The following is a 21,991-nucleotide window of genomic DNA, read 5'->3' on the forward strand; positions in this document are numbered from 1 at the left end:
TTGGCCAGGCTGGTGTCAAACTCCTGACCTCAGGTGATCCATCCACCTTGGCCTCCCAAAGTGCTGGGATTACAGGTGCCAGCCACTGCTCCTGGCCAACACAAGTGTTTTACTACTCCACATTCTACAGCTCCATTTTTCATAAAAGCTGGACATGTCTGAGTCTGATCTATACCTCTGTTAATAATTAAGTCATTGTAATATTTTGTACTTTGAAGACAGTACATAATTTGGAAAGAGGAAACATCATTACAGTTTCTTATAAAACAAGCCATTTTACTAAACTGAAACATAAAAATCATTTTCAGAATATCTCTGGACATGTTTTGGATTGTCTTCCTGACAAGTATTATTTTCTATTAAATTTTTTTTTTTTTTTTGAGACAGAGTCTTGCTCTGTCACCCAGGCTGGAGTGCAGTGGCACCATCTTGGCTCACTGCAAGCTCCACCTCCCAGGTTCACGTCATTCTCCTGCCTCAGCCTCCCGAGTAGCTGGGACTACAGGCGCCCGCCACCTGGTCCGGCTAATTTTTTGTATTTTTTAGTAGAGACAGGGTTTCACCGTGTTAACCAGGATGGTCTCGATCTCCTGACCTCGTGATCCGCCTGCCTCGGCCTCCCAAAGTGCTGGGATTACAGGCGTGAGCCACCATGCCTGGCCTATTTTCTATTAAAATTTTAAGGAATTGCCTACTGAGCTCAAATTGTTCCTTGGAAAAAATTTTGAAATGATTTTTCTATTAATAATTTTAATATTACTTCTAATTGCTTTGGAAATGATTCTAAAAAGTGCCATGAAAATTTAAAGAATAACAAGCTACACATACACAATTCTTTCTTCATGCTAACATGATCATTATATACACTTCTAGAACATACATGAAATTATACTATAATTGTTTTTCTATCCCTGCAGTTGTAAACCCATTGATGACCAAAAACACACTTAAATTTCTATACAGAGCCTTTATAAGATATAATTTATCTTATAAATGTTGAAAAAGTTAACACTAAATGATTAGAATTGGATTTATTTAATATTCAATTCAATATTATTTGCTCATCACAATATTTATAACATTACATTGTGAATTTTATAGATATTCAAAGTATCATTCACAACTGACATAGTGGCAAACTACCAGTACCAGTGCCCATGCTCATGAGGAATATATAGCAAATGAATGAATGATCCAAATCATAATCACTTAAATCATAAATGTTAATCTATTTCTCCATCAAAGAGCAGGATGTAAGGAGAAAAGAATGGTTAATTTTAATTTTTTCTCTAGTTCAATCTACAATATTCTAATAATAAAGGGACCCAGTCAAGCGGCCATAAGCTAGAGTTGAAAAGGACAGGGTCCTACAATTCCCCCAGAAACAATTAAACCGAAAGGCAGAAAGGATACTCAATGTGTACTTTAAAATATGCTGTCCTAAACAGAATATGCAAGCCATATATTGGACTCATGGCATTAAACCAAAGCAATGCCTTTTCAACAGATGGTAATTATTATAAATATTACTTGAAGAAGAATTTTCAGTAAATTTCCTGGACTCCAAAACCAAAGCCCTTTCTACTCTACTATGCCACCTCTAACTTGGTATCTGTACTCATATGAGATGAAATCCTTAAATTAAATTAGGCATTACAAATAAAATGGTATGAGAGAAAAGTGTCTATCATAATTTTGTGAATTAAGATAAAAGGAACAGCCAAAACCACAGTATCACCTAAATTATGAAACTTTATTAACTACAAAACACATGGAAATAAGCAAATGCTATCATCAACTCTCTATTCTAACACTGTCATGGCATCATTAAATTGGCAAACTACATGTGCCAGAATTGGTTAGGATACTGGGGTCGAGGGGAGGAAGTGGGAATTTTGGACTGGCTATGTCCCAAAGAAGGAAGAAAGCCATCAAGGCCAGAGAAAAGGCAGTCAGGAATTAGCAACAGTCCAACCCAGGGAGTTTAAAAGTATACAAAAAAGAATAAGTAAAACAATAACAACATGCACCATCATTTAATCATTACTAAGCCTTGATGATAAAGTTATCCTTCCCAAAGCCACAGAGCTAACTATGGCAGAACTGGTATCCTCAAGCAGTTCTCTAAGACAACAAAGCCCGTTTTTAACCCTATGCTATATCATCCATATGCAAAATAGATCTGGAGAGCAAGAAGAGCAATACAGAGGTAGACTTGCAAGCGACATTATCCAGAACCACAGTAAAACCAGTGGGGGAAATAGAAAGAACAGCAGAAGCAAGAATGTGCATAGGCAGATGCCCAGAGAAAACGGGGTGGAAGAGAGGTGCTGCTCAACAGACACCTCCTCCTTCTCATTGCCTGTGTACTGTCTCCATCCTCAAGATCCGAAAGGTTCTGTGGGCAGCTACTGACATAAACAGGTCTTGGCCTATTTACCATTGACATGATTTTAATAAGAATAAAAGCTAACTGATAGTCAATGTAATTATATAGATATTGGATCTAGGTCTCTGTTTTAATATATATATATATGTATTTTTTTAATTAAACAGACATTTTAAGAAAATCCACTTAGATGAAATCCTTCAGAATGATTTTGGTGCCACAAAAATATGAATTATTTTACTAATAGTCAAAATAAGCAACTTTTTAGGGAATCAAAACTTCATAGATTAGGTAATATTTTCTCCCATTTCATCTTACACACCTCTTCTTCTGTTATCACAATGTTCATGATTTACTTTGTCACAAATGACATTGGGAGTTTTCTGCTAAGTTTCCTTAACCATTTTATGAAAACCACGTATTTATTCATGATCCAAGAATACTAGCAAAATGGTCCTTAACCACAAAAAACAAAGCCATGGTACTAAATGGAAAATTTTTCCTTATCATCGTCAAGTGTGTTTGTATTGCTATGTGCATATGATAACATTTTGGACATGAAATAGTATAAGTATTATTTACTGAATTACATAAGAAATTAAAGAATTATTAAATAAAAAAGAACAAGGCTTTGTAAAGAAAGTTGACTCTGAAAGAGCTGGGGATCAGGGAACACAAGGCTCTTTTTGATTCACTGTTCATCTGAAAGGAAAGAAATGATTTCATGAAAATTCGCATTACCTTCCTGGCACACTTCATCCTAGAAAAAGTGGCTCTTCGTTTAAGCAAACTACATATGATTTATTAACCTGGAGATAGTAATTTGATTGCTAACAGGATTCCCCATTAGAGTTCCATAATGAGCATAAAGGAGACATTATCAGGCACTAGAAAAGATGATACCTGGAGTACAGAAGACTTGGTTCCTACAAGTGCCAGCAGCATCCACTGGCCACATATCATCCATGGGTCACATATCATCAGACATGATATTTAGCTGGTGCGCACTCGTATGAATAAAATGGTTAAGTGGAGAATATCTATCCTTCTTGGTAAACAGTTGCTGTCCCAAGTCCCCACAGTGCTCCCTAACCCTGACCACCCCAGAGGTCCTCCAGGATACCCCCCCGCATTGCTCAGGCTACCTCCAAATCCATAAATACAATAGAGACTTCCAGAACCCTTCCTCCAACGCTGTGGCTGGGGCTGTGCTAGTTAACTGGCATCACCTGTGGCAAGCTAGGAATGAATATCATTTCTGGGTATAATCAAAAACACTCAGCAGTATGACAGAAACTTTCATCTTTCCCTAATATACAGTAACCTGTGGAGCTATTTGACACTGATTTCCTTCTAAAAGTTACTAGTAATCAGAAATAGGTTTCAGCTTCATGCAAAGTGTTTTTTCCTTGTAGCAGTTTTCTCTCAAATTATACTTCCTAATTCATGTTTTTTTTTTTTTTTTTTTTAATGAGATGGAGTCTCACTCTGTCGCCCAGGCTGGAGTGCAGTGGCGCTATCTCGGCTCACTGCAAGCTCCGCCTCCCGGTTCAAGTGATTCTCCTGCCTCAGCTTCCCGAGTACCTGGGACTACAGGCGCCTGCCACCGCTCCTGGCTAATTTTTTGTATTTTTAGTAGAGACTGGGTTTCACCATGTTAGCCAGGAGGGTCTCGATCTCCTGACCCCGTGATCCGCCCGCCTCCACCTCCCAAAGTGCTGGGATTACAGGCGTGAGCCACGGCGCCTGACCCCTAATTCATGTAAAAATTCTAACTAATAAATGTCTTGAAAACATAAATCCTAGAAGCTGCGTACAGTGGGATACACCTGTAATCCTAGATATTCCAGAGACTGAGGCAGGAGGATTGCTTGAGCTCAGGAGCTCAAGACCAACCTGGGCAATACAGCAAGACTCCATCTCAAAAAAACCCACAAATCCTAAAACAGTATTTCAAATTACTTCCTCTATTCCAAGAAACTTTAGAGTTTGACTAGCCCAACCTCATGATTTGAAGAAGACAAAAGATCTTCTCAAAGTTGTTAAATTTGGGCCGGGCGCGGTGGCTCAAGCCTGTAATCCCAGCACTTTGGGAGGCCGAGACGGGCGGATCACGAGGTCAGGAGATCGAGACCATCCTGGCTAACACGGTGAAACCCCGTCTCTACTAAAAAATACAAAAAAACTAGCCGGGCGAGGTGGCGGGCGCCTGTGGTCCCAGCTACTCGGAGGCTGAGGCAGGAGAATGGCGTGAACCCAGGAGGCGGAGCTTGCAGTGAGCTGAGATCCGGCCACTGTACTCCAGCCTGGGCGACAGAGCGAGACTCCGTCTCAAAAAAAAAAAAGTTGTTAAATTTGAAAAACACAACTTAGCAATATAAAAATTAAATTTATGGCAAGTTAGTTCTAAGTTGTTATCTATAAAGACAGATGAAATGGCAAGATGCATTTTTCTAAATGCTAATGCCAAATAAAAACGATCTTTCTTTATAAAGGCTGATTTGCATATCAAAGTTGATCTGACTCAGGGATGTTTAAAAATCAGGAGGGGTTATTTCAGGTAGAAATGAAACTAAATGGAGAATTGTTTTCTTTCATAATTTAAGTGTACCTGAAAAGGTTTGCATGAAAGAATAAAAATTTTTAAAAGAAACTTTATATTTTTTAATAATTTCAGACTTTGCTATAAGCAAAAAATGAACCTGAAAAACTAAAATACCAAGCTTTTGTAAAATAAGCTTTTAGTCTAATACCAAATAAAAATCACTAAAGTTTCTCTTCCCTACATAATAGTATACTGCTAAAATTTAATTTAGAACTAATGCACAAATCAAGTAAAGTCCTAAGCTGCATGACACTAAAATTTTAAAAACTACAAGGCTGATGCAAATAATGTTATAACTGATGACTCATTTATATGGATAATCATTTATGTATTACCATTTTTTAATCTTTTTACTCATCCAGACCAGAGTAATGATTAACAACAGCAACATATAGATCAATAATGGCAAAATAAAATTTTCAGTTTTATCTCTGGAAATACTATACTTTATTAAACCATGCACTGCAGTAATTACAATACCAAAAAATAAAAATTAAAAAAACCTGGAAACAAAAATTTGACCATTAATCCTCTTGCTTAATTCTAAACTTTAATAAATTGGTCAAGACTGGGTAACAGCCCAGATATCCATCACAGCAAGTCTCACTGAAAATAAAATAATCAACTAGGCTTTGAAAGAAAAATACTTGCACTAGGAAACCACATAACAATTTCAGGGCCGGGCACGGTGGCTCACACCTGTAATCCCAGCACTTTGGGAGGCCGAGGTAGGTGGATCACGAGGTCAGGAGATCAAGACCATCCCGGCTAACACGGTGAAACCCTGTCTCTACTAAAAATACAAAAAATTAGCCAAGCGTGGTGGCGGACGCCTGTAGTCCCAGTTACTCGGGAGGCTGAGGCAGGAGAATGGCATGAACCCGGGAGACAGAGCTTGCAGTGAGCCGAGATTGCACCACTGCACTCCAGCCTGGGCAACAGAGCAAGACTCCATCTCAAAAAAGAAAAAAAAAATCAATTTTTGGAGGAAAAGGATTAGCTGTTTTTAAAATTACAATAGACTAAAGCCATATCACCAAAATTTGATTACTTAAAATATATAACAGTGCCATGAAATTTTACTTTCCGTGAAAAAGCTCAGAACATAGTCACATAGTGAGAGACATGTGAAAATGAAATAAAGGTTAATGACAAATAGCCATGCATAAAGCGATGAGTTAAAATAATAACAATAACAGCTCTGAAAATGCAAGAAAACATAGAAATGCTCAAAGAAAGGTTGGTTTTAAACCACAGACATAAGCACGAGGCCTAGTGACATAGATCACATCAAGCTTGGATTTTTTTTTTTTTTTTAGTTTTCAAGACACCACAAATATGCTGGATAAAGCAGAAAGTCAATCCTAAGGAAATTCCAACTGAAAGGCATCGACTTATTTCAGCAAAAAGAAAATCTCTGACACCTGTGAAAGAAATTGTTCATATAGTAGCTGAGCTGATTAAAATACTACAAGTCTACATAAATTGGGTACTTGCCCCTTCTGATTTCTCCACGGTGTTAGCCAGCATCTCCTGCAGGGCCCGGACAGAGAGAGACTGCTCCAGCACAAAGGTGCAGATGGAGAGGTCTGGGGGTACGTTCTGCACAGAAAGAGGAAGAGCCGTCAGCAGTGTCATCTTCATCAAGCATCCAGACCCAGCTTACCTTAGGAGGCTCCAGTTTCTTTCATAGAAAGAGTATTTGTCAACTTTCTACTGCAAGTTCCCCAGTCATCAAGAAACACTGTCATTACTCCTCACGTTTAATACATTTTAAAAACCACAGATAGCGGCCAGGCACGGTGGCTCACGCCTGTAATCCCAGCACTCTGGGAGGCCGAGGTGCGTGGATCCCCTGAGGTCAGGAGTTCGAGACCAGCCTGACCAACATGGTGAAACCCCATGTCTACTAAAAATACAAAAATTAGCTGGATGCGGTGGCACAAGCCTGTAATCCCAGCTACTCAGGAGGCTGAGGCTGGAGAACAGTTTGAACCCGGGAGGCAGAGGTTGCAGTGAGCCGAGATCACACCACTGACCTCCAGACCTGGCGACGGAGAGAGACTCTGTCTCAAAAGATAACAACAACAAAAAAACCACAGATAGCAACAGCTGCCATTTGCTGAGTAACAATAACAGCTCTGAAAATGTAGAGACACAGCTTACTCTGATATGCATTGCCCCGGGAGCTTTATCTATAACTCCTGTGGTTGTCTATAGTAAGGATTATTACTACGTCTTGTGTGAACAGGATAAACAGAGAAGTTAGGTTCCTTTTCCAAAGTCACAGAGTTATAAAATTTTCACACTAAGGATTAAAATCCAGATTTCTCTGATTCTTATGCATTCATTTCTAACTTACCATTCAGTCTGCTGATAAAAAAAATTAAAGAATAGAAAAATAACACTTTTCTCAAATTAATATTAAAGATAAGCAAATACAAAACTGAATTAGTATAAAATATTCACAGACACAGGTTTCTCCTTATCCACAAAGACTTTGTGGATATCCACAGTGATTACTTTGTTTTATTCAACTTGGATGCTATATTTTGCCTCTAACTTGGTCCTGTTCTGTGTGTATGTATATTGCTTTACTTTTTCATCCTCCATTCGTTTTCTTTTCTCTTTCTCTTAAACTTCTATCTCAATCAATACAGCACAAATTCTCAAAATCTCAACTCAGGAGGTGAAGGAACAAGGATAAGAATTGACTGGCTGTTCACAATTCAGGTGATGGGTGCACTAAAAGCCCAGACTTACCACTACACAATATATGCATGTAGGAGAGCTATACTTGTATTTCCCATATATTAATCTATATAAATTTAAAAAAAAAATTTTTTTTTTGAGACAGAGTCTCACTCTATTGCCCAGGCTGGAGTGCAATAAGCACGATCTCAGCTCACTGCAACCTCCACCTCCTGGAGTCAAGCAATTCTTCTGCCTCAGTCTCCCAAGTAGCTGGGACTACAGGCACCCACCACCGTGCCCAGCTAATTTTTGTATTTTTAGTAGAGATGGGGTTTCACCATGTTAGCCAGGATGATCCCCATCTCTTGACCTTGTGATCCACCCGCCTCGGCCTCCCAAGGTGCTGGGATTACAGGCATGAGCCACCGTGCCAGGACTTAATTTTTTTTAAATAGAAAAAAAAAAAAAAGGCACATGGCTGTAGTCCCAACTATTCAGACGGCTGAGGCAAGAGGAATGTTTGGGCCCAGGAGTTTGAGGCTGCCGTAAGCCATGGTCACACCACTGTACGCAAACTTGAGTGACAGAGCAAGACCCTGTTCTCAAAAAATAAAAATTAAATTAAAAAAGGGAAGAAAATTCAGATGGGGTGGTTAAATTGTGAGTGCATTTCTTTCTTTTGGTTCAATTTATGGAAATGTTTTCCAATAAATAATAATAAATAATGAAAAAGAACTGATTGGTGGGTTAGAGAGAACCATTTAAGTTATTAAGCATGTATGCTTCTGCTTAGATAAGCAAGATCCAGTACGCAGTCCAACCAGGTACAAGCAAATGTTCAATGGAGGATCTTTATATCAGAAGAACATTACAAATACATTAAACATAACATGTAAGCAAGTTATGCCTTCTTCATAAAAAGAACGTTGGGAGGATCAATTTGACAAGCTGATGCAATGCATCAAAATTACAATTGATGCTGTTTGAAATTTTTATTAAATTGAACCACTACCATTGGAATGATTTTTCATCACAGCATAAAATGCTGCTTTATGGTTCCAAGGAAAAATTAAGTACTAGAGTTCTAAAATTAAAGTTAAAATTATTTTATGGATAAATGATGCCCACAATAAGGCCACAAAGCCTACTCAGACCCCACAAACCCCACTGGTTCCCATGCTTTGTTCTGTTTTTTTTTTTTTTTTTTTTTTTTTAAATAAAATTTCCTTTTCTGGCTTCTGCCATCCTCCTATCATGGGCTCCTGTTTACCCAACCCAATCACTTTCCATTCCTGCTCAGACAATCTCAGCCAACAAAGAGTCCTCTCAAATCTGGCACAGCTAACTGCTTTTACACTCTGCAGTTGGTCAGACAAGGGCTTTCTTTCTAAAATCCACATATAAAAGTTCAAAGGCTAGGAAAAGGACTCTCTTCTACTATGGAATTTAGGAATACATGCTCTTAAATTTAATTTTTAAAGTTCTAACCATACTAATTATAGTCTCTGCTGTTGAGATCAAGACAAATGCTAATGTAAAACAAAACTGTTAATGTAAGCATTTATTTCATTTATATCCATTTAAAATATGAGGGTTTATACTCTGGCACTGCTGAAAGGGCACTATGTTATTAAATGGTGTGCTGGTGAACTGACTTGAAAAAAAGTGCCTTGAGTTGTTGTATTTGACCATTTCTGTGGTGAAATACTCCAATCATTGCTGATTTCAAAGTATCAAAGTTTACAAATTGGCTTACAAAAATCCAAAATATCTAACAATCAACTCTAGGCAGTGTGTAAGAGCTGTTTCCAGCATGCCATTAGACTGATTTCAGACCAATATTCATTAATTGCTTTAGAATCAGCTTATCCTAATAGTTAAGAGCATGGATTCTATACACAGACCACCTAAGCAAAAATACTGGCTTCATTACCTATTAACTGTTAACTTTTATAATCTTCGGTTTCCTTCCCCAAAAAATACTGGATAATAATTATACCCTTCTCACAGGGTTGTTATGAACAAATGAAATAATGTATGTAGAGAGCTTATCACAGTGTCAAGAATATAAAAAAAGTAAAGTGAGATATCATCATTAGTTTTGCATACTGTAATTCCTCTCCATTTCTGGAAATTACGAAGCACCACTCATTTCTTAAAATCAGTTCTTGCATGGATTCTACTTTGTACAAATAGTGTTTGAAAACACAAATCTATAATTATGCACCTGTTCATAACATCCAAAATGTTCCAGTATTGTCAAGAAAAGACACTTTCTGGTAACACTTAAAAGTTTATATTCTGGGTGCATTTAAATTGTTTCATGCTTCACTTAGATCAAAATGTTAAAGTAAGGATTGCTGTAATATCGCACGTTATTTTAAAGAATCTTGAAAACCACATGGGTTTCAAATGAATTAATTCTGTCAAATGAATTTTATTTTTCCACAGAGTAATGAGCCTGCTACAGCTATTTTTTCAGATCGTGGGAGTTAGCATAAATAAACACGCCAACAATCTTCGAAGACCATTCTCTGTCTCTTACAAACGCCACCCATTTTGTTCTGAGTCATCTTCACCATGCTTTCTCTTTCTCTTTGTACCCAGCTCCCCCTACACACACAAATGTAATAGAAAAGCTGAGACAGTAAAAAGTAAAAATAAAAAAATAAGTTTTACCTTTCAGGAAAACTGAAAACAATACACATCAGAGATTTATAGTGTTGTCTGTTTTGCTCTAAAGAAAAATAGTCTAGTTATTTTAGGTAACAGAATCATCAGCATAATTTGGTACCTTTTAAAGTCAACAATTAAAAGTATTTCTTCATTTCTATGTCTATTTCTTCAAATAGCATTGAAATTTGTTCAGTTATACCCATGGTAGCATGCTGGGTCTTTGTTCCCACTTCCCAAAAATAAAGCAGAATCACTGGAAAATAGTTTCATACATTCATCAAATATCAGCTTTAAAAAATGGCCCCAAACCAAAATGACTCCTAAGGCCAGGAATACAAGATAAGGTAAAAAACATTTTACAAACATGTGGAGTAGTGGCTCCCATTTGCAAGCATTGGCAAATTATCATCTTTTCCTTAGTCTTAATTTGTTTTTGCTCAAGTCTTATTACTGAGAAAGTTAATTTTTAGAACTCCAACGTGAAAGAAATTTCCTTGCCCTTACTATGAGTGTGCTCCCAAATCATGAGAACTTTCATACAGTATGTTCTGCATTGTAAGTGCTTCGAAACAGCCAGATCACATCAGAACACAACATCAAAAACTGCAGTTGAGCATGGCTCTTACACATTACATATGACGTCTACCTGTAATGCAAAATTAAATCAGAGAAAGAGATTCAGTCTGTCTAAACGTCTGTGTCTGTCTATTCTACCCAGAACAGTGCCCAAAGCAAGCTGGCAGGAGGTTCGTAATACTTTTTATATGGAGACAACACCAATTTTATCAGAATATGTATACTTTGGGAAAGGTAACAGCAGCAGGGCTGTGTGCCTTTTCTTTTCTTTTCTTTTCTTTTTTAATACAAACTGGTCACCATCCTCCCCTGCCTGGCAAACACTGTATAGTCTTAGAGGGAGGAAAAAAATCTCAAGAATAACCACAAAGCAGTATCTGGCTTTGCTGGCTCTGGAGAAGCTATGTAAACATCAATTAGGTTTCCAACCGAAGTATCCATCAACTATTTGGCTTCCAGAGATGTATCTGCCTAACTCACTTAAAAACCTATTGAAACATGTCATTACCTTAACTGAATAACAACCAATAATTTAGGACTATATAAGCCACATTAAGCCACCATCCTTCTTATGATTACTGTGTAAAAACTCCATACTAATAAACTATTCCATTTCACATCCTGATGCCTTTGCTTATATTTTTTTCTCCCTCAGCATGAAGGTCCCCACCTATGCACACTATTTCATATTTTTAAATCACACATAAAATCACACATAAAAATATTTCCTTGTAGGGAAGTCAAACAACACTGAAAAACTGAGAATTGTCTTTCCAAATTTGATGATACTCACTTTCCCTTCCTTTAGCTTTATAGTGTGCATATTTCCAGTCCTTTTTCTTTTTATTTATTTGTTTTTTGTTTTGTTTTTGTTCTGAAACAGAGTCATGCTCTGTTGCCCAGGCTGGAGTGCAGTGGCCTGATCTCGGCTCACTGAAGCTCCGTTGCCCAGGCTGGAGTGCAGTGGCCTGATCTCGGCTCACTGAAGCTCCGCCTCCCGGGTTCACACCATTCTCCTGCCTCAACCTCCCGAGTAGCTGGAACTGCAGGTGCCCGCCACCACACCTGGCTGTATATTTAGTAGAAACGGGGTTTCATTGTATTAGCCAGGATGGTCTCGCTCTCCTGACCTCGTGATCCACCTGCCTCGGCCTCCGAAAGTGCTGGGATTACAGGCATGAGCCACTGTGCGCGGCCTATTTCCAGTCCTTTTTCTATGCATTTACATGTATACATATGCAATGTATTCATAGCAGTAGAAGCATCCATAGCATACAGAAATTAGCTTTTAGATTATAGATTAGCTTTTTCCATTAATGGGTTCACTCTATATAAATTACCATTTTTAAATTTACTGATATATCCTGGAGATCACTGTCTGCCAGTAAAGATGTATCTACTTCATCAGCATGACTGCTACAGAATCTAGATACACCATATTCCTGTTGAAGATTAATCCATGTGTTCTGCCATGCAACACTGTTATTCAGCTTGGATCCCACTCCACCTCATGACCACCACCACCACCACCACTTGCAGCCCTAATACAATGACTTACACAAAGAAAATGTTTGATGTTTGATGAACTAACAAAAATCAAATTATGATTTCATCTATTTCTGGAAAATTAAATGCATGCACATACACTATAGGGATATAGGCCATTAGAGTCCTAATGACAAATCTGCTTTTGGTTTGGCTGTTTTGTTAACCCTAGGTTTCTAGCACAAAAGCAAGTTAATTACGCTTTTCACACTGCCTTTCAATTGGCTCCAAGTGACCTTTGGCATGACACAGGTATCTCAAAATGTATCTTGCAAATTAATGATGTAGTAAATGTTGACAGTTTGACAGCACAGAAAAGGGTAAATCCCTGCACCAGGAACGTGGAATTCAGATCTGATGGGTAACTAGCCAAGATACCTCAGGGGAGTCAGGCTGAGCTTCCCTACCTATGAAGTGGAAAAATACTTATCCTACTTCAAAGAGATCAAAGAAAGAAGAAAATCAATGCATGATAACATGGACAATGCCAATAAGTTATAATTTTATCTGCCTAAATTAAGAAAACCCTAAATCAGATTGAGAGCTCAGAATCAGAGAGATATAAATTAAGAGAAAAGCTGTTCTTCCACCAAGAGATGTGAAAACAGTCCACTTTAACACAGAGCAGATGGTCTGAAGTTGAGGCAGGTTTGTTTTTGCTTAGGCGCCCATCTGCTGCGTGGCCTTCAGGAAGGCACTGTAACTGTTGAGGGTCGACTTCTCCCCAAATGATGGAGATATCAAACTCTACCTCCTCCAAAAGATAAAGTGGTGGTGGTTGTTTTAATTTACCAACTAGAGACATGAACCAGACAAAATGTTACGTACCAGATGGGGAATAATATCCTTTAAAATGTTTATATATTCTCCAGTGGGGGGGGGAAAAAACACCATGGTGTTGTATCCCATTGACTTGTAGGAAATACTGCAGAAAGGAAGTACCAGGCAAGATCCAAAAAATATCTTAGTTCACTTTTTCCTCTTGACTTTGCTTCAAAACCCCAATCATAACATTACACCATATTCCCAGTTTGGAAATATTATTTCCAGAGCTTTACACTTTGGGCTGTTCATAGTTCTGGGTAGTTTTTCTTGTCATGTTCTTTTTCCCTTCATCCCACTTTGCACCAGAGGTTAACATTATTGCCTCTGAGAAGGAAAGATTTTTCCTGTGTCAACTCATTCTTTCAGGTCAGCTTTCTGAAAGACAAGGCTGAATGCGATCCTAACAAATGAAGCTAATGTCCCTGGGTTTCCCCCGGTCTTAAATCCTTTGACTCTTCAGAAACACTCAAGTCATTCCCTTGGAATTCTTGACAACAGGAAGGTCCAGGTGGGAGAGGATATAATAGCAGGTTTAAATGAGTGGTAATTAGCAGCACATTGCGGCTACAAAGAGCCACAGCTGTGCCAACTTAGCAGTTAATTATGAAAATCCCTAGTGAATTGGTGGCGTCCCATATGGCTTGCTCAGTGCTCATGTTGCTCCTTGACATGCATCTTTCATAATACAACATCCTTTACTATTAAGTAGATAGGCCAATTCATCTGATTTTTACAATTATTTTAAAATTCAAATGACTCAGATGGGTCAGTGCAAAACTAGAAGGTACACTCATTTGATGAACCAAGCCATAATACCTCTCTACTTCTTTTTTATTTTTATTATTATTATGCTTTAAGTTCTAGGGTACATGTGCATAACGTGCAGGTTTATTACATATGTATACTTGTGCCATGTTGGTGTGCTGCACCCATCAACTCATCGGCACCCATCAACTCGTCATTTACATCAGGTACAACTCCCAATGCAATCCCTCCCCCCTCCCCCCTCCCCATGATAGGCCCTGGTGTGTGATGTTCCCCTTCCTGAGTCCAAGTGATCTCATTGTTCAATTCCCACCTATGAGTGAGAACATGCGGTGTTTGGTTTTCTGTTCTTGCGATAGTTTGCTGAGAATGATGGTTTCCAGCTGCATCCATGTCCCTACAAAGGACACAAAGTCATCCTTTTTTATGGCTGCATAGTATTCCATGGTGTATATGTGCGAACAAAAAAAAGCAGGGGCTGCAATCCTAGTCTCTGATAAAACAGACTTTAAACCATCAAAGATCAAAAGAGACAAAGAAGGACATTACATAATGGTAAAGGGATCAATTCAACAGGAAGAGCTAACTATCCTAAATATATATGCACCCAATACAGGAGCACCCAGATTCATAAAGCAAGTCCTTAGAGACCTACAAAGAGACTTAGACTCCCATACAATAATAATGGGAGACTTCAACACCCCACTGTCAACATTAGACAGATCAACGAGACAGAAAGTTAACAAGGATATCCAGGAATTGAACTCATCTCTGCAGCAAGCAGACCTAATAGACATCTACAGAACTCTCCACCCCAAATCAACAGAACATACATTCTTCTCAGCACCACATCACACTTATTCCAAAATTGGCCACATAATTGGAAGTAAAGCACTCCTCAGCAAATGTACAAGAACAGAAATTATAACAAATTGTCTCTCAGACCACAGTGCAATCAAACTAGAACTCAGGACTAAGAAACTCAATCAAAACCGCTCAACCACATGGAAACTGAACAACCTGCTCCTGAACAACTACTGAGTACCTAACGAAATGAAGGCAGAAATAAAGATGTTCTTTGAAACCCATGAGAACAAAGATACCTCTCTACTTCTAACGTTGGCTCAGGTCAAATCAGTTCACACGTATCTTGAGAGGGAGCCATTGTTGATGAGTATACAATTACATGGAACTTTGCAAGCAAAACACTCAAAGACAAAGCAGAAAAGCGACTTCTACTGCTATGATTGGAGCCTCAAGACACTATGTCTAAGTATCTTGAAAGTCATATGTGCAACCTAATGGTTCATCTGATGTAGGCTCCTGCCTTCCAACATTGCTAATTCAAACTTATTTCAGGCAGACTGGTTTCTATCTTTTCATTCACGATAAAAAAAAAAATCACAGTCTCAATAAAAGCTCCACATACCAACTCTCTGGAAAACAAGTATCCCGAACAAGCATATCAGAATTATGTTTTGAAAAGTAGAGCTCTAGGTTGAGAAATCTACTATTTGAACAGTTATGGAGTCTTACTACTAAATTCAGAGAGTTTAGAGATGTTCGAATAAATGTATGAATGAATGGACGAACATCACACCACAGAACAAATAAATAAATGGAAATATTTGAACCACTGTTGCAATTCCTCTAGTCACAAATTACTTGGAGCAAATTTTCACTCTTTACTCAAAAGAGGTTTTTTAAAAAAATTAACACTACACACACACGTGTATGTGTGTGTTTATTAGATATGTAGGATGTATCTCATCCTACATGTTAGCATATTCATGATAACAAGGATCAGCAATAACTAAGACAAAAATAATGTATGGCCTAAGTATTTGCTAGTCACAAATACTTGTTATTTGCAGTAATATCTCAGCTTTGCCTGCAGGATCTCAATGGACCACAGATTGAACACACTTGATAGAGCCTTCAGTGAAAATTTCTGATGAGCGACAGTGTTGTCTCCAGGGAGTTCTGTGACAGGGATATTTTGTAGAATCCATTCATAGGTTTCTTGCCTGAAATAGTATCTGGGACAAAAAATATCTTTTACAGTAACCAGGTCAACTTAATTGTCTGCAATATGACCTTTGCCACAACAGTCATAGTCCCTTGTCTCATACCCTCCTTGAAGAAGGAAAAATAATTCACACAAACATATAGTTGAGGGTGACCAACAGATTCTGACTTACCTAGAGTTTCACAAAACGTCAAAAGGAGAAGAGAAAAGTGAAGACAGAAAGTATGGCTTCCACAATTAAAGTTGTGTAGGTGATAAGATGATGTCTTCGAATTCAATTAATTATGTCATATAGTGCAGGTTCATTCAGGCATAAGCATACAAATACCAACCATCTCACTGTTTGCAGGTGTCTCATTCTGTGAAAATGAGCTGGATTAATTTCATCTAAGTTAATTTGAAATGGCAAGAGCTCTAAATTAATTACTCAGTATCAGTTTGAACAAATCAAGCTGAAATTAACTCAGTAACATTGAAACTGTCCTTAGAAAATTAATAAAATTAAATTGCTAGGTTTTCAATAAAAGCATACACTTTGAGTAGAAGAATAGCTAAGCATTAACCAGCCTGCCCTATAGCCCACTTCCTTATAGGTACTTACTGCTTAAATATCATGTAGCCCCTGTCATAAGGTCCTTATTTCTGTAGATAACATCCTTAATATTAAGAAACCTCATGCTTCCCATGTTGAGATATTTTCCAGATCCTGTATTCCACTGACACCAGCCAGTCTGAAGACCCCCTCTAAAGAACTTACTCAATGTAAGAATACAGTTTATGACTTCATCCCCAATGCCCTAACTAATGAGCAGCCCTCAGCTCCTCGGCCCTCTACCTACCAAAATTTCCTTAAAAATCCTAGCCCAATATCCCTCTGGGAAGAGGATTTGAGGTTCCCTCCCTCCTTCTCTGCTGCAACACCCACTGTTTCTGTGTACTGGTCTGTTATCACTCAATGACATCAAACCTGGTGATCCTCTACCAACATCCTTGCCTCACTTTCCTAAGCTGTGTTTAAAACACATTTATCTGTTTAAAACACATAAATGCTAGTCATATAAGTATATCGGAATCATGTTCTGGGAAATTGGGCTCCAAGTTAAGAAATTTATCATTTAAAAAATAATGAAGTATAATAAAATCTAGAAACTCCAAGCAGGTTCAGACTGAGACATTCCACACCCTGGAATTCTTGCCAGGAATTACACTAGCATGAAATTTCTATGCAGTTTCAAGAATATAAAAAAAAGTAGAGACAATTATACAAGTAATAATAGCTGTATCCCTTTTTAAGGGTCCTCTTTGTGCTAGGTCCTAGTTCTCATCACGAAATAAGTATTATTATCACCACTTTAGAAATGAGTAACCAGTGAATCAGAAAACTGAGTGACATGCCCTAAGCCAGAAACTATTAAAAGACCTATCTGCTTAGCCTAAAACTCAAATCATACTGTCTTCCTCAAGGTCATATCAGCCTGCCTCCCAGTTATCTTCTTTTTATTGCCCCGTTCATTTGTGGTAAAATTTGTGGTTGATTAAAAAAAAAAAAAACTAAATGCGACAGTGAGCCTGCTCGAAACAAGCGCGCGCGCGCACACACACACACACACACACACACACACACACACACAAGAATGGAGTCATGAATACCCCATACTCCATGACTTTGGCCTAAGGGCCATTTTAGAAGCTGGTAGCCTCATATGAGCTCCTCTGGGAATGTACTAGCAGGAACAAAAGTGCTGGAAGGGCAATAATACCGTGATCCTTTCTAGATGGATGTGTTGTAGATATATTTGGATACAGAGGGCTTTCCTTTGCTGACTGCAGGTAAGTCAACACTTCCATAGGAGATACAATATTTTCTGCTTGAAGAATCTTGATGATAGAGTTATATATGGTATAATTAAAACAACTAGGTCAGGGTATATACCTTAGGACATGAGGCCCAGGAAGGCTATATGGAATTGAAACTAGAGCTGTATTTGTTAGATGTGACTCTGACTTAACAGCAGGTGATCTGGAGATACTTCAGAGTCCTACTAATCCTTATAGACAATAAACCTACAGCTGAAGCTAATGGAACACAAAAAATACAGTAACCAAAAATCCATCTCACTTAACACATAATTTGGCTCTGAAGGAGTTTATAGGTAATACAAAGAAATCAAATAATATTTTTGAAAGATAACTCTAGAAGCTGAGTACCTGATAAGATACAGCCATAACACTTTTTTATGTTGAAGGATCAATTCAGGATAGATAAAAATATTTATAAGCTGCATTTTTAAAATAAATTATATGCACCTCCCCCCATGACCAAGTGAGAAGGTTGGCAAATCTTCTCCTTAAAAAAGCCAGCTGGATAAAATTGACAAAAATAACACTTTCAGAGCTGTGGAAATTAACCAAAGGTATATAAAAATGTAAGAAACTTTTATGCTTAAAAACTGCCACAATTTGGGTAAGAACAGTAAATCTGTGGTGTTCTTTCCTGGGGCTACTCCCATCTCCCCACGGCTCGGCTAATGTGGACGTTCTACCATGTCATGGCATGGGCTAGCTGTTAAGACCAGTAACTGTGCCACCTTGTCCAAGGGAACTCACTTGATTTGGAGCAGATGCCATTCACACTGCACCATCTATGAAAGTGATACACCCCAGGGAGGTCCAACAGATCTGCTAGCACACACCTGGTGATTCTCTACCAACTCTAACTCAGTATATTTTTGACTGAAGCTGCACATGCACAAGAAAGACACCTAGGAACCAGTAGGAAGTAAATCTTGGTAGACTTGAAAATGACCTGAACTTCTTATACATTTCCCTATCCACGCACAGGTCGGCTGGTAGAGGACTAAAAACTTACTCCTCAAAGTGTCTGAGCACAATCTCTGTACCATGTTTGCCTAAACTCTAAGCTCTGAAGGAACAGGGAAGTCCCTAGAAAGGTAGTCTTAAAATAAAAACAAGAGTAATTTTTTAAAACATTAAGCAATGACATTATTGGCCACACAGACATGTCACAGACTCAGCTCAATTTACTAAACAAAGAAAACACAAACAAAACCCAGCAACAACCACCTTCAGTAGAGACATAAAAGAATTCAGGGTTGTTATGTTATCTAAAATGTCCAGTTTTAACAAAAAATTATGACACAAACAATAAAAACCCAGAAAAGTGTAACCCATCCTGTAGGGAAAACATAGTCTTGAGAAACTCTCTGAGTGTCTTGACGATGGCATTTAGCAGGCGAAGGCTTCAGGGCACCTATTATAATATGTTTAAAGAACTAAAGGAAAGCATGCTTAAAAAATTAAAGTATGGAAACAATGAATCAACAAACAGAAATTATCAAAAAGGATGTAAAAATTACAGAAATAAACCAAATGGAAATTCTGTATTTGAATACAATAGTAGATATACGAAAGAGGTTCAATTGCAGATTGAAGAAGAATCAGTGATAGATTATCAGAAATTATTCAATCTGAAGTACAAAGAAAAAAAATCATTGACAAAAAAATGCACAGAGCCTCAGAAACCAGTGGGAAGATGACAAGTACATCAATATACGTGTAATGGGAGTCTCAGAAGAATAGGAGAGAAAGAAGTGGTCAGAAAAATGCATTTAAAGAAATAAGACACATGTACACGCATGTTTATTGCGGCACTATTCACAATAGCAAAGACTTGGAATCAACCCAAATGTCCATCTGTGACAGACTGGATTAAGAAAATGTGGCATATATACACCATGGAATACTATGCAGCCATCAAAAAGGATGAGTTTGCGTCCTTTGTAGGGACATGGATGCAGCTGGAAACCATCATTCTTAGCAAACTATCACAAGAAGAGAAAACCAAACACCGCATGTTCTCACTCATAGGTGGGAACTGAACAATGAGATCACTTGGACTGGGGAAGGGGAACATCACACACGGGGGCCTATCATGGGGAGGGGGGAGGGGGGATTGCATTGGGAGTTATACATGATATAAATGATGAATGGATGGGTGCTGACGAGTGGATGGGTGCAGCACACCAACATGGCACAAGTATACATATGTAACAAACCTGCACGTTATGCACATGTACCCTAGAACTTAAAGTATAATAAAAGAAAAGAAATAATGAATGGCCCCAAACTTCCAAATTTGATGAAAAATATTAGTTTACGTATCTAAGTAGCACAACAACCTCAAGTAGGATAAATACAAAGAGATCCGCACCCAGACACACTGCAGTCAAATTGTTTGCATGACAGTCAAAGACAAAAATAGAAGCATTTAACGCAGTAGGAGAAAAATAACACACATCCCATCAAATGGATACATGATTAATGGCTGACTTTTCATCTGACAAAAAAGAAGATAGAAGGCAGGGAGATGACAAAGAACCGAAAGAAAAACAATCTTTCAATCAAGAATCTTATATCCCATCTTTCAAAAGATGAAGGCAAAATAGACATTTTCAGATAAACAAAGACTGAGAATTTGTTCCTAGCACAGTTAAGTACAAAAGGAAGTTCTGAGGGAGCTTCCTTAATTCCAAAGAAATAAATCAAAAATGTCAGAAATTGAAAATGTGTGGATTAACATAAAAGACTCTATACATTTAATTTCTTAACATCTTTAAAAGACATAACAATGTATAAAGAAATAGTTAAATAGTTATAATAGTATCTTATTGGGTTTGGAACATATATGTATGACGTATGCGTGTATATGTCACAAGGAGTACGAAGGAAGGGAAAGGGAAGGAAGCTATGTTGGAGCAGGTTTTCTATCTCTTACTGGAATTAAATTAGTATTATTCTGAAGTAGACTGTGAAGTTATGATGTTAAGATAAATTAAAATTACGCATATTGCAATCCCCAAGTACAGAAGAATTAAGAGCGTAACTCAAAAAATACATAGTAAAAAAATCAACAGAGGTTTCAAAATGGCACACTATTTTGCACAAAAGAAAAAAATAATGGAGGAATAGAGGTACAAAAAATAGAGAAGGCATATGAAAAAACAATATGGCAAATGCAAATCCAAGTGTATCAATATCACACAAACTATGTATGTTCTAAACACTCTATCAAAATGTAGAGGTTGTCAGGATAAAAAATATGATCTAACTGTATGCTCTCTATAATAGACACATCATAGATTAAAAACCACAAATAGGTTTAATGTTAAAGAACCCAAAAAATACATATCATGAAAACATTAATCGTGAGAGGTGAAATAGCTACATCCAGTCACACAAAACAAATTTTTAGACAAGAACTGTTATTATTGAAAGTGAAATTAGGTCAAAAAAGAAAGGAAGGAAGAGAAGGAGAGAGAGAGAGAAAAAAAAGAAAGGCATCCAGGTTGGAAAAGAATTTAAACTGTATTTGCAAACGTCATGACTGCATACATTGGAAATACCAAGAAACCCACAAAAAACTACTGGCCCTAATAAATGAGTGTAGCAGGGATGCAAGATATAGATCAATACATAAAAATCAACTATTCTATATACTAATAAAAACATCTGAAACATGGAATTAGAAAAACAAGAACACTCATAATAGCCTCAGTAAGAAAATACATTATGTCTGCTTTAAATAATCAAGACGTTAAATATCTGCAACTATGTGTAAACTTTTTTATCATTTCCCCATCAGGACGGTTAAAGTCTTTGGCTAAAACTCAGAAGAATTATATAACTAATTTTGACCATGTTGATGTGCCTTTGAATAGATCTTACCATTAAGACACTTCTGAGGTAGAGTAATTTGGTTTTGCTTTGACTAGCTAGTCAAACAATGCAAAACATTCTTTGTTTTTTGCAAACACTATATGTAGTGTTTCTTTGAATTGGAAGTTCTGCATTTTAAATGAGACGGACA

General features: G+C 37.6%; 1 protein-coding gene across 8 annotated transcripts in view; it reads right to left on the bottom strand.

Annotated features, from left to right (window-relative positions):
• The window catches only part of RYR2 (ryanodine receptor 2), an 805,689-nt gene that overhangs the window by 492,543 nt on the left and 291,155 nt on the right, over positions 1-21,991 (bottom strand). For all 8 annotated transcript variants that reach the window (XM_033200167.1, XM_033200166.1, XM_033200162.1 and 5 more), the window contains exon 3: positions 6,492-6,596. In XM_033200167.1, the coding sequence (XP_033056058.1) occupies positions 6,492-6,596 (105 nt within the window). The remainder of the gene's footprint in view (positions 1-6,491; positions 6,597-21,991) is intronic.

This window comes from Trachypithecus francoisi, unplaced genomic scaffold, assembly GCF_009764315.1.
Source record: "Trachypithecus francoisi isolate TF-2019V2 unplaced genomic scaffold, Tfra_2.0 Lachesis_group5, whole genome shotgun sequence".
Lineage (NCBI taxonomy): Eukaryota > Metazoa > Chordata > Mammalia > Primates > Cercopithecidae > Trachypithecus > Trachypithecus francoisi.